The sequence below is a fragment of the Platalea leucorodia genome (assembly GCF_965183815.1).
Source record: "Platalea leucorodia genome assembly, chromosome: 2".
NCBI lineage: Eukaryota > Metazoa > Chordata > Aves > Pelecaniformes > Threskiornithidae > Platalea > Platalea leucorodia.
Genome location: NC_138824.1, coordinates 96785740 through 96799340, shown reverse-complemented (window position 1 = coordinate 96799340; position 13601 = coordinate 96785740). Strand labels below are relative to the sequence as shown.

At 47.7% G+C, this 13601-nt stretch overlaps 1 protein-coding gene across 3 annotated transcripts in view; it reads left to right on the top strand.

Moving 5' to 3' along the window:
• Positions 1-184: 184 nt before the first annotated feature.
• Positions 185-13601, top strand: part of PDE9A (phosphodiesterase 9A) — a gene marked incomplete at both ends in the record, with an annotated part of 49011 nt that continues 35594 nt past the window's right edge. For 2 of the 3 annotated variants that reach the window (XM_082305149.1, XM_082305148.1), the window contains 2 exons: positions 185-253; positions 13245-13315. In XM_082305149.1, coding sequence (XP_082161275.1) covers positions 185-253; positions 13245-13315 — 140 coding nt within the window. The remainder of the gene's footprint in view (positions 254-13244; positions 13316-13601) is intronic. The other variant, XM_082305150.1, reaches the window with a different exon arrangement.

Here is a 13601-nt window from a genome sequence, read left to right as displayed (position 1 = left end):
AGAGGCACAGCAAAATGCATGCATGTTAGAGGAGGGACCTTCCCAGAATGAGAGTACAGTGGGATACAGAAGAGCGGGGACACCAAACTGTCAGGCAGTGGTGGCTCGGCTTGGTAGGATAAACCTTATTTTCTGCTCTGTTTGACACTGGAAAAAGGTCCAGTGAAAGCCCAACTGTAACAAGATGGGATCTGCCTCCTCAACTTACCGGCCCAAGTGTATTTATTTGGATATTGATGGAAGAATTCAAAAGGTACTTTTGCTGTTTTTCACAAAGTAGTGTCTCCCGACGCAGCAGTGGCTGCGAGCTGTGTTTGCTGCACGAGCTATTTCTGTAACGTGAGTTAGACGCGTGTTTGCATTCAGCACCGTTGTGGGCTTCAAATCTCTTTTGGGGGGGGGGGGGGGATCTTGAGTGGTTTCTGCTTTGTACACGGATGTTTATTTAAAGGGGAAGGGGAGGCTGGCAGCAGGGGAGGGCTGGGCGCTGCCAGCTCTCCCTGCCTGTGTGGGGATCCTTGCTTTAGCAGCCGTGTAGGCTTCCTCTCCCGGAGTAGCGTCGCGACGTGTTTACAAAGTTTTGCCTGCGGAGAGGTTTTCACCCAAGCAGTGGGAGCCGGAAAGCACGGCGTAACGAGTTATTTGGAGATTGACTGCTGGGGGGGGGGGGGGGGGCGGTTTAGTGATGGACGTTTTCCTACTGCCAAGCTGAACGACAGGCAGGTGCCTGGCTGTTGTGCGATGGGGTGTGCCGCTGCATCGCCGGGGGGCTGCGGGGTCCCCGCCACCTTCGCCAAGTTGTTCGTAAATGGCGATAAACATTAATTAAAACTTCCACTTACATTAGCCTGCCTTGTTTGCTTAGCCACGGTCCACAGCACAGGGAAAACTGTGGGAGAAATGGATTCTGGCTAAAAGGGAGAGCTCGCACGCTGTCGAGCTGACAGCCCACTGCTTTTAAACAGAAACAATGCCGCTGCGTTTTTTTAAGTCATCTTTTTCTTCTTTTTGTCAGCAATTCTTTGGCCACAAAGCAAGTGCCTTTTTTGTAATAGAGTGAAAGCAGCCATGAGGCTCAAGAGCAAGTAAACTCAGACTTGCAAAATCCAGATCTCTCCCTCCCGTCTTCCTGCTCTAAATCTTCATTTCACTGAGCCTCGCCTTTTGTTTCTCCTTTAAAAAGGAACAGCAAAGATACCCTTTCCCTTCCCTCCCCTTTGCTGTATGAATGACCGCAGAAACGAGGTAAAGGGAGAGCTGATACTCACAGTCCTGTCCCACCATACACGCCTCCGTTGCCTATGGTCCCCTCTGCCACTGCCCTGGAGACCCACCAGGACTGCCAGAGTCCTGTCCTCAGGAACAAGACCTCGGAGAATCCAAATCTGCGCCAGGTCCCCCACAGCAGGTTGCTCCTCTTCATCCATCTCAGGGCTTAGACGTGATGGTGGTCCCTCTGCTGCTGCGGGCTCCACCGTACCAGCGAGCAGGAGCGTGCCGGCTCCGCTGAGCCGAAGGTGCCGCTTCTCCTTTGCTGGGACTTAATGAGTTGGTCGCCTGGCAGCCCCCAGAAGCAAGGCTTGTACAGAGCTCCCTGGCACCTTTACTGTTCAGTACGAAAATGGTTCGGTATTTTGAAAGGGTGGCGAGTGTTTCCATAGATGTTGGTAAAGCACATTGTCTGTCATCTACTCTGTTTTCTAAAAAAATAGCATTTCTCAGAACCAGTCTCTGGAGAGTAATTTTGACACTAAAAATGCAGAAGAGGCACAATCGCATGAGCAAGCAAATGCAAACTCAAGCAGCATTAAGGTTTTTTTGCTCGATAAATGTTATCTGTTTCTTTTGTCAGATGTGAAATTCCGTCTGTGCAATGTTTGGAAGGATTCCTGCAGTAAAAATGCTGCATAAATGGGGTTCACCCAGGGGTAAGCAGGGCATATCTCAGATTCTCATGCCTCCTCAGTAACAACATCATTAGAAAGAAAATAAAAAGCAACCCTTAATCTTCCAAGGAATGCAGTATTGGAAGCTTCTAAAGGGAACTCATTAAATCAATGCTGAGCTACTCATCAACCCAGTAATAAGGTATGAGCTTCATTATAACAGCACTTGTTGAGTTTGAAAGGGCTCAGCTCCAACTTGCAACTGGTTTGCTGGACACTGCAGAGCCATGCAATAGAACTGGGCATCCTACAATAGTGCTAGCTGGGATGGCAATTATTCACAGGTAATTCTGTGTTTCCACAGCCTCATTCTGAATTTCCACCAGTGCAGCCACAGGGAGTGCTACTGACTTTGGGAGAAGTTGTTTTGCCTCGGCACTGGGGTAAATGAAGGGACACACCAGGCTCAGAGAGCCACATGCCGCCTCCCCTGGGAACCTGCGCATTGCAGATGAGCACTTGAAAGTGCTCTGCAAGAGGAGCGTTGGATTAAGCTAAGTAGGTTTGTGTGTCAGCAGGCCCAGAGGGGCACAGCGGGGAGGGCAAAGGGATGCAGCAGTTGTTGGAGGAGGCTTTGCTGGCTTTGAAACCCTTCTCAGTAGTTGTTGAAATAAAGGAGGCACCACCAGCAGGAGTTGAACGCAGGACTGCGCCTGAGGCCAGCACGTCCCAGAGGAAGGGCTGAGGTCCATACCTGCAAGGCCAGTGCCACGAACACCCAGTAGCCTCCTGCGGGAGGGCGACGGGAGGCTGAGAGCAGAGGGGAGCCCAGCCCAGTGCTGCTGTGCATCACTCCTACATCACACTGGGGAAGCCTAGCCCTCGCCTCAGTAACTTCCTCGGCTCCTGCCCTTTCCCCTTGGCCCCATCCCACCTGCACCCGCAAAGGCTCCTGGTCATTTGTCGTAGTTTGGTAAACTGACCTTTCAGAGGCACGGGCAGGCACAAAATGGTCTTCACCAAACCTGACCACAGGGACAAGCTCTCCTCCAGCGGGCAGAGTTGACTGAGCATCTCCCCATGCTGGGGCAGCAAGGGCTCTGCTTTGGGAGGGACATGAGATGACCCACCCTGGCCCAGCAGACACCAACCGTGGAACCCCCCCACAGGCACCTGAGCTCAAGATCCCCAAAGGGGTGGCTTTTGTGTCATCAGGGGAAGGCTTTGGGCTGCTGGTAGCTGTGTCCTGGCCAAGGGGCAGGGACTGGGGGGTCTCCCATGGGGCAGCCGCCTGCCAAGCTGGTGGAGGTAGAGCCGAACATGAAGCAGGAGGTGGAGGGGACAGCCATGCCAGGGCTGCCGGAGAGGGAAGATCAAAGGCTTTGCAACATTACAGCCATGCGCCGAACCTGGGCTCTGTGCAAACCGGCTTCAAAGAGGTCACTTGTTCTCAGAGCTGGTTGAAAAATGAAGTTACAGTGTAATGCGCTTCCTATCCAGTGCCAACATAAAGGGGATGCACGCCTAGGGGAAACAAGCGTTGCTCGGTTTATTTATTTTTAAAGGATCCTCTCGCCCAGAGACACCCAGCCGTTCATTACCCGCTTGCCTGGGCACACATGTCCCTCTGCACTTCACACGCGTGCCCGGGGCTTAGCACACCCAAGAAACACGTCCGCATCCCACCCCTGCCACAGCCTGGTTTGCTGCCAGGCAAAGGAGAAGATGGCAGGATGGAGGGAAGCCATGACCGTGTTTCATATAGGATAAGGTGATTTTGCAGTACCGCCGTGGATGGGATTTCTCATTGTTCCTGGAGTGCCACTAGATGGGGTCAAGCACCCAAACCCCCAACCTGCAAGCAGAGAAGTGAGGTTTGCTGCTCCAAACTTAAGCCGGATCTGGAGTCTTATTTTCTTTCATAATGATATTAACCCTTTGGCTGCATTTTTAAGAAAAAATCCTATTGAGTCTGTTTTGAATTAAAAATCCACCAGCAAGAAAATGTTCCCCAGCCCATGTCCAAATTTTTTTCCATGAAGAAACTATCGGGGAGTATTTTCTTTTGACCTTTGAGATTTAAATGGTAGCAGAGCCAAACCAGCCATGGCCGTATTCCCAGATGAGTGGCTTCGTGCCTCTCGCTTTCAAATGTCACAGGTAGTGGCTTTGCTCACAGAACTGTAAGTTGTTCCTCTCAGAAAAATGCTTAATTTGAGAGGATTTCTGTTTCCAGTGTCTTAATCAGCATCACATTTGTAACAAGGATGGAAAGTCAGAGGGGTACAGAGCCTGAGCTAACTGGAAAAAAGAAAAGGACCGATGCCTTTGTCAAGGATTCAAGGAAATCACTCAGGGTGGTATTTTCTTCCTCTTCAGAAAGCAAGTAAAGAATTTTGGAGCCATTTTGCTGGTTGACTGAGTCATTCTGGATGCCAAACAGAGAAATGACCTTTTTTTTCTCAAAGAAATGTATTGAGTTCAACCTTTCTGGGTGTCTACTGGACTGACCTGTGGAGCAGGACACTGATCCATCCACAGCCATTTTTCCTCTTGGCCCAAGGTCCACAACGAACAGAACAAAGCTAAGGCCGCATTTTGGTGCTGTGGTTATCGCATTGAAACATCAGCGCATAGGAATCATTTCAGTCATGTGAGCTTTTCTTTTTAATTAGAGCAACAGCAACTGTGGTATAAATGCCTAGACTCTAGCAAACCCAACAGATTTTTCCAAAGCTTGCTGTGCTATTTTTAACACGCCAAACTGGATTCAGATTAAAAACAAAACACAGCAGAAAAATAATGGCATGATGATTGGTTCAAGGCGATTAAATATTTTTGCATCCCTGGGACTCTCTTGGCACAGCAGGGCAAGCGTGCTCTGTGGTGTCTGCGGACCCAGTTCCCTGTCTGTTTGGACTGGGGATTTAGAGCAATACCCTTTCAGCTGCCAGCCGTTGGAGGGGTGCACAGAGGTGGGGTTCATGGGCAGTCGGGACATGGACACCTCCAGGGGCCTCTCTGCCTGGCTGGTGTTCACAGGTTCCTCCCGCACATAGACAAGCTGATGCCAAAACCTTCTTAGCATGGTGAGGCATAAGTGTGGTTTTGCAGGATCAAGGCCATTTTCTTAGCGCTGGCAGATCTCTGTGGACGAGGGAAGGTGCAAGGTAGCACAGCCTGAGTCTGGCCAGTGGTCTCAGCTCACCTTGGCTCTCTGATTTTAGCTGGCCCCAGTGAATTCAGGGCGGGTACTAGATGTTCTCGTTGTAAAGCAGCAAGAAATGAACAGCGGGTTCCTAAAACACCACCACATTACAGCACATAAACATTTTAAAGAGTAAAACTGACTTAAAACCAGGCTTTGAAAAAAGTGAGAGAAAATGTCATACTTGAGGCCTTTCTCTCTCCTACTCGCCCTTCTCTTTCCTCCCCAGCAAGGGCTCCTCAGAGCATTTAGAGCACCAAACCATAATCCTAGCACAGCTCCGTAATTCCAGCATAGCACCATCATTCTTCTGTACGCATCACCCAAAAGGGCTTGTTTACTGCTGTTTATCCTTCTGAAGTCACATGCAGTCTATTATAGTTATTACAGTTTACGCTTACGTTAGCTAAGGCAAAGTTTAGGTCTAACACTCTCCTGCTAGCCTTACCTATGGATTCAGACAAGCCAACCGTAGCAGCTTATGCTGCTCACATAGGAACTCTTTTGGCTTGATACAAACAAGACAAAACCATTTTGTTTCTATCACCTTTCTAGTGAACTTAGTTCTACAGCTGCAAATTGGCCTCTCACCGGCCTCTCACCGTACCTGCTTTTCCTTACTCGGTTAACCAACATTACCCTTCTGACAGTCCTATATTATCAAGCATGTTGTAATGTCAGACCTTAATTGCGTGAGTAGTGTTGAAACAAGCAGCCTAGCTTCACTCACATTTAGTGAGGACATTTGGTGCTAAAGCATCCTTATTATGCAGTTTACGAAACATTTCAAGTTTAATGCATTAATGTGCTACAGGGTTAATTGCACTTAATACTCTGTTAGCAGCAACCGTGTGCTCTTTTTATGTTAAGTAAAGCCAGAGTGTAGACATTTCTGTTATTTGCCAAAGGTTGAAATACTTTTATGTCTGCTGCAGAAAATAAGAAACTTTCAGCTCAGCCTCTCACAACCAGCCTTGCTGGTTGCTGGTTACATTCTGCCATTAATCATTAGTACTGAAAGACTGAAGAGTAGCAATATGTCCCTTAGTATAGTCAGCAGGCTCTCTTTAATGTAATTTGGCTTCCTCTACAAGCCCCAGTGACTCTAAAATGTAATGAGATCCTTCCTTGCTCATAGTGACAGAGCCGACCCCTGCCATGCTGTCCCTCTCGATGGACGTCCAAGATCGCCCCGGGAGTCACACGTATGAGTGTATCATAGACATTTTCTCTTTCCTGAAGAGAAAAATCTCTTTTCCCATAGCTCACTGTTCAGGGATGTTATAAAGGATGGGAATTGCAACTTACCATATAGCCACATGCCTCGGGATCCTGATATGTCAGCTCTGTCTGGCGGCTCCTGTTTCTCATTTTAGGGTAATGTTTATAATTAGGAAACTAACGGGATTCACCCCACTTAACCATTAACCGTAGCCATCTAAATGTTAGTGATGACTGCTCCAAGATAGTCACACAAGTTCCTCCGTAGTCACTGGGGAGGCAGGTGATGCCTCCAGAGGATGATTCAACCCATCCTAAACTGGGTTTTGGAGACATGTGGGCTGATTTACCCTTTGGAAGTTGTCCTCTTTCTCTACTGGCAAGAGAGGGAGTCTAGCAGAGCAACATGCATGAGATGCCAAATTTGTAGATGTTTGAAGTTACGTCAGATGAATCCCACCCATACATTTCACTTACGTGTCGTGTTGAAACGAATGTTGTCAAGCCACATCACTGCCCAAAGGTAAGTGTGAGTCAGCAGGACTGCAGAGCTCCAGCTGTTGAAAGGAAGACATCTACCATGCTCCTCATCCTCTAACAGCAGCGGTGCTTGAAGAGCTCGGGGGAGCCTTCATTTTTGCTCGGACTCTCAGCTGAGGGCTCTCGCGCTTTCTTCCCCACACACGCGCTTGTTCTCTGTTCCTCTCTTAGAGGAGCTCCTAATGCATCCAACAGATGGTAAATCTGGCATACTATTTTAAATTCTGCCTAACATTTGAAGCTTAGATAAATGGAGTGGTTTTCCAAATATTGACTGTTAATTAGCGTGAGAAATAAAAAAATAGGTATTTTGGATATAGCTGGGCTCATGCTATGCCTGTTTCTGAATTCAAAGAATGAGAAAGCTGGGAGATGTTTAGATGTGGGGTTTTAGGTAAGGCTTCTGTTGGATATTGGGAACTATGACTGATAAGGTAATTTATCACCATTTTCTGAGGAAGACCTATTTGCTTACATGTTTAGAAATATGAATTACTTCCAATGATTTCTACAGAGTGGTATCTAAAAGTTCTGGATCCTGCTTCATTTTGATACGGACAAGAAAGACTGCTGGAGAGACAGGGAAAATCACAGTGAAAAATTTCACGTCAGCCTTCTGCCTTAGCAATTCAGAAATCCTCTGTGAAAGCTGCTGTTACAGAAGCAGCAACAATTTTCACAGTCCCTGCAAGACACATAACTGAGTTTTACCAGACTCTTTTCTGACACACCCTCCACTCTCATTAGTGAAAGGTTACAATTTTAGATTGTTTCAACTCTGCACTTTCAGCCCCGACTCTGAACATTGCTCACTGAGCTGAATGAAAGACTTCACCAAGTGCTAAAAGTCTTGAACACAGCAGGTTGAGACCAGCAAAGGGAAGGAGGACTGGAAACTGAGGATAGGCTGCCTTTGAAAATATGTCTGCATTATTTATTTAGGAATTTTACTAGGGTAAAAAAAAAACAAACACGAGTTAAATTCTTGGAAGAAAACCCAATTACCAACAACAGATCAGAACAGGATAACATTCTGGACAGGGTTTACAGTTTACAGAGAGGATTAGCTGTTCTGAGCATCAAATATAGAACAGAAATTGGATTTGTAGGCTGTGTTTTTACCCATCCTACCTGAAAGCAAAATATAATGTGATTAGTTGTAAGCTGGTAGGTTGCAGACTATATGCACTATGGTCCCTTAGTAATACTTCCATCACAATCCTTAATATTGAACTGCTCCTCTGAGTGGGAAAGCCAGCCAGAGTAGCAGGGCTCTTAATCCCTATTCTTTCTGAGAGGGCTTTTAAAATCCTTGTCCTCGACCAGAGGTGGATACTATGGATTAAGAGACAATGGCCTCTTATTTCAGAGGAAGATGTTCCAAAAAATGCAGAACTGTCTCCAGGAAAGAAACAAGTCCCACAGAAGTGAGCTCTGAGCCAGGAACCAGGCATCCCCATCGAGTCACGCTGTCCTACTTCGCAGTCACCACATGCTTCATCAGAGCATTATTTCCACTCCAAAAAGCCTCAGTTATTATTCATTCTGCTTTTCCCCCCTTTGCTTCACATTACTTTCCAAGGCAGGCAGACAGCGTTCCCCACTTAAATCAAATGACTACTTCTTGGTCTTGATGGAGAATTATTGAAATGATCAAGCTGAGAATTCAGGAAAGACTAGTTTTCTCGTCTTTTTTTTCTACACATAGTAGAAGTTTTGCTAACAGTAACAGACAGAAATATGAAATAATGTTAATTCTCAAACAGGGGAAATGAATTGTTTGCAGATGCTGCATAATTTTTGAGGAATGCATTCTTTATCCTGCTGGCACAAATCCAAGGGAGATGCAATTATCAGGGTTTATATGTGGCTGATTTTCTTTGTGGCATTTAGTCATCAATCCGCAGGCTGAAGCAGAGGCCTCTGTTTCCCTTTCCCATGCGGTGTATCACCTCTGTGACTCTGCTTACATGATTTTGGCTCTGCCTTTGCTTTCAGAAGTTACACTGGCAAATGAGTGTCTTGTGTTGTTCAGTCTTGCAGAGACTATCATGCCACCAGGCAATATTGGAGTCCCTGTGTCCACTCCTTCTTGTAGGAGGTGTGTCAGGATCTGCATCCCTGGCTTTTTTGGGTGGTGCTGACCTGCATGACTATACACTGTTTTGACACGTATTATGGGGAAACCTGTCTGTGCCCTATACGTGCATGATCTTAGCCCACTACCACAGCTGTAGAAACTGCTGTCGTCTCCTGCCTTTGGCCTCTGTTATGCTCCATAGCAAGGTCTCAGTCCTGTCCTAACCAGTGATTTCTTCCATCGCTGGGCATTAATGCAGAGACCGAGGTGCTGCGAGACACGTCTCAGCAGTGGCTCGCCACCCAGGGACAGGAACAAGGACCTAAACAAGGTGACAACTGTGGGTCAGAGACAGCTGAGACAGGTTTGAAGGGAGATGAAGTCGCTCACTGCTGACTGTGGATCTGGATCAGACCCACAAACAGTGCCAGAAAAGTATCATCATGGAGACCTGGGCTGAAGAGCAATGGCTTCAGGACATCTGCCCAAGTAAGGACATCTGCACAGGACTGGGTAGGATGCTCACTTCTCCACCCAGTGCCAACAGGGCTGCCTATCCTGAAAGCTTCAGGTCAACAATCTTCCCTGGCCACGGGAGAAACCATGTGTCCCATCTGGCTGAAGTATGGCTGCAAGCCAAATGTCACTGTATTGCCTTCATGTTCCTAATGTCCCCACAATGATAATGGACTTTAGCGAAATAGGATTCCTATACTGTGCTGGAGCCATCAATAGTATGTAGTAATGTCCTCCTGTCTCTCCAAAATACATTCCAATTGTATTCCATCAGCACAACTGACATTGACTTTATTGGGAACATAAACCTGCAGGCACTAACAGGAACAATTGCATATTGCTGGGAAACGTCTGAGGCTGGCTGCTTTGTTTTAGAGCAGAAGGAAGTTGGTCAGAAAAGCTCAGCAGGTTGCAACAGAAGAAAACTTCAGTAGCATATACTCTTTGATTAAAAAAAACCAGCCAACTGAGGACAACCAGCCTGAGATGAGTATCAAAGTGTGGTGGGTGATTCACAAATCCACTTTTAGCAAACATAAGTAAAAATGCCAAGTATGGAAGGCTAAAAAGCATGTATGGAGATAGCTCATAATCTAGAAAATAGTATCTACAGTCTCTGTTTTGCTTCCCACTCTTTCACTATTACATGGAGTAAAGGAAGCATTAAAATTCATCCTCAATGCATTGAAAGTTCCTGCTGCTTTCTATGAGTCAGGCCGGCTTTCTTACCTTTAATGTTTTTTGATTTTTTTTTTTTTAATCTTTTCCTCTCTTATGTGTGCTGGTCGATAACAATTGATTTCCAGAATAAGAAACCTCAATACCTGAAATAGCACCCCTGGCACATCATAAACCTTTACCCTATGTTCAGCTGCAATTAACATCATCTCCTCAGTTACTGCATGTACCAGTTGTTGTACCCTCCAATACTGCCGGCTGATTTTAGCAGCTATCACTCCAGTAGTATGCTGTGTTCTGCTAGGAGAGGGGTTGCAGCCCTATCTGAACTCGACTGGCTATGTTTTATTGCTTTGACCGCTGCTGTATTTTAATAACCAAGAGGCAATCACTGAGCAAAGCAGGCTTTTAAAAGGTATTAATCCCACCCATTTCCCTGGTAGCAGTTACTAACTATCTCAGCAGCCACGTGCCTTGATGTTTTATAAAGTAAAGGTATTGCCTGGTGTAATCTCATCTGGCTCAGAAAACAGAGAAGGTGAGTGTGCACGCACGTATTGGTCACAGCCACCTCTTGAGGTGACCAATGTCGCTCTCGTCTCTACCACAAAACCGCTGACGCTTCCCCCAAGAGTACGAGGGCTCCTCACCACCGGTGAAAACTGAGGTCTGAAGCCTTGCTTCAGCATCAGTGCCAGTGTCGGTGCGTCACAGGCACAGCAGGACTCAGCCAGGCTGGCCAGATCTTGCCATTTTGTCCTGACTCTCCCCATACTTCAGGCTTGCAATGTCCCGGCTGTGAGCAGGCTTTAGCAGCTCCTCACGGGCAGAGTGTCCCGCGGGCTCTTCCACAAGGCATGAGGCACGGCAGAGAAAACAAACCGTTGGAAGGCCATCCTGGGTGACATGTTCCTCACTTTCTGAGTCACCAGCCTCGAGGCTGATCTGTGGGCGTGCACATCCCCTGTGCCTGCGATGGACGGCAATGGAAACTGTGCCTGAGAATATGGCACACTACGGGTGGTCGTGAGGGGTGGAAAACAGCGTTTCCAGCAAGGCACCTGCACGGAGAGACTTGTGACCTTCATCTCCCTGTGCTTCAGACCTCATCTGTGAAATATCACTTTCTTGCTCCTCCTGAGTTTTGCTCTTAGGTCTCCACAAGTCCCTTTGAGCTGCTGCATCCTGAACCCAGAGGCTCTGTGGCTATTTATTCTTCGGGGGCGTGAGGGAGCTGAGCTCCAGTGCTGGCCAGGGAAGCTGCCCTGCTCCACACCACCGCCTCCCCCCGCTCCCCACAGCAAGCTGGCCACCGCAGCCTGTGGCCGCCCCGGTGACACCAGCAGCCCCCAGACAAATCAGCCCCACCGCTTGCTGTTGTTCCTGGCTTTGAGAAGATGAGCCGGGCCCGACTGCAATGAAGCATTTTATAGGATCATAGAATTATTTAGGTTGAAAAAGACCTTTAAGATCATCAAGTCCAACCGTTAACCTAGCACTGCCAAGTCCACCACTAAACCATGTCCCTAAGCACCACATCTACACATCTTTTAAATACCTCCAGGGATGGGGACTCAACCACTTCCCTGGGCAGCCTGTTCCAGTGCCTGACTGCCCTTTCGGTGAAGAAATTTTTCCTAATATCCAATCTAAACCTCCCCTGGTGCAACTTGAGGCTGTTTCCTCTTGTCCTATCACTTGTTACTTGGGAGAAGAGACCGACCCCCACCTCACTACAACCTCTTTTCAGGCAGCTGTAGAGAGCAATAAGGTCTCCCCTCAGCCTCCTCTTCTCCAGGCTAAACAACCCCAGCTCCCTCAGCCGCTCCTCATAGGACTTGTGCTCCAGACCCTTCACCAGCTTCGTTGCCCTTCTCTGGACACGCTCCAGCACCTCGATGTCCTTCTTGGAGTGAGGGGCCCAAAACTGAACACAGTACTCAAGGTGCGGCCTCACGAACGCTGAATACAGGGGCACTATCACCTCCCTAGTCCTGCTGGCCACACTATTCCTGATACAAGCCATTAGCCTTCTTGGCCACCTGGGCACACTGCTGGCTCATGTTCAGCCGGCTGTCGACTGACACCGCCAGGTCCTTTTTCGCCAGGCAGCTCTCCAGCCACTCCTCCCCAAGCCTGTAGCGTTGCATGGGGTTGTTGTGACCCAAGTGCAGGACCGGGCACTTGGCCTTGTTGAACCCCATACAGTTGGCCTCAGCCCATCGATCCAGCCTGTCCAGATCCCTCTGTAGAGCCTTATCTCCATGGTGGCTTTAAAGTCTCCACCACAGACAATCAAAGGCACACAGAGAGGCTTTCTGCCCCCCACCCTGGCTGCAGAAGAGCTTCTCAGCTGGGGATCACTATTGCCCATGTGCCCTGATGGACATGGGAGTCTTGGGGAAAATCATGACATGGGATCGTGTCATTGAAGGCCTCATCGCAACAGGGGTCAAGAGGATGTTGCACACCCAGACCCACCGCTCAGTCTTCTCTGCATAAGGCCTGCCTGACATGTGTGGCAGGGCAGGGGGGTGAAGAGGTGATTGGGCGGGTGAGAAGGTAACAGTGGCAAATTTTGTAATTTAAGGTCTGAGGTCTGACCTAACAGCAGGAACGATATGGCCTGACAGTTGGCAGAAAATTTGGCATAACCTGGGGTGACAAAACCCTCGGTTCTGTTTAAAGCTAGCTTAAGCTGCTATAGTCCAAAAAGCAGTGCCCTTTTATACCATGCAAGGATCTCCCCAAATCTGGGCTGTTTTCTTCCTAAATCTGGGCTCTTACATCCTTAAATTTGCAGTTGTTATCACCCTGCAGCAATACTGCATTATGAGATACCTTTTGCTCTCAGTTCATATACGTTATTGCTCTACTTTTGAACAGCACAATTAGGTCTCCACAGCTTGCTTGCTTTATCAAAAAAAGCACAGGTATTAAACAGTAGAGAAATATCCCAGCTCACAAGTCAAATCAGATAATTGAAGTGGTAGGATGAGCCTTAAAATTAGCCCAGTTCACGCCTGAATAGAGTTCATATCTCACTGGGAACTAACTGTCCTTTCTCTTCTTTGTCTTCCATTTTTTTTTTCCCTGCTGCTGTTCGGTTTGGAAGGTGATCTTTAGCAAATATTGCAACTCCAAAGACATCATGGACCTCTTCTGCATTGCTACTGGGTTGCCAAGGTAGGTCTCTCTTTTCATTTGTGGCATTCATTTCACTTTTGTTCCCTTAATTCTGGGGACAGGCCCCAAATTATGCATTTACCTGCTATTCAGGCTTCTTTCTCCTTCCAGTCTACTGGAAGAAGAAATTGGGGCAACCCAGAGATCACCAGCTGGAAAAGTACACAAAGCTCTGGCAGTTGTTGAGCCACCTCAGTGCTGTCTGTGCCTGAGGAACAGAGTGGAATAGAGTAGAACAGAAAAGATAAAGTCTAAAAAAATAAAAGCACATGCAGAAGCCCAGCCC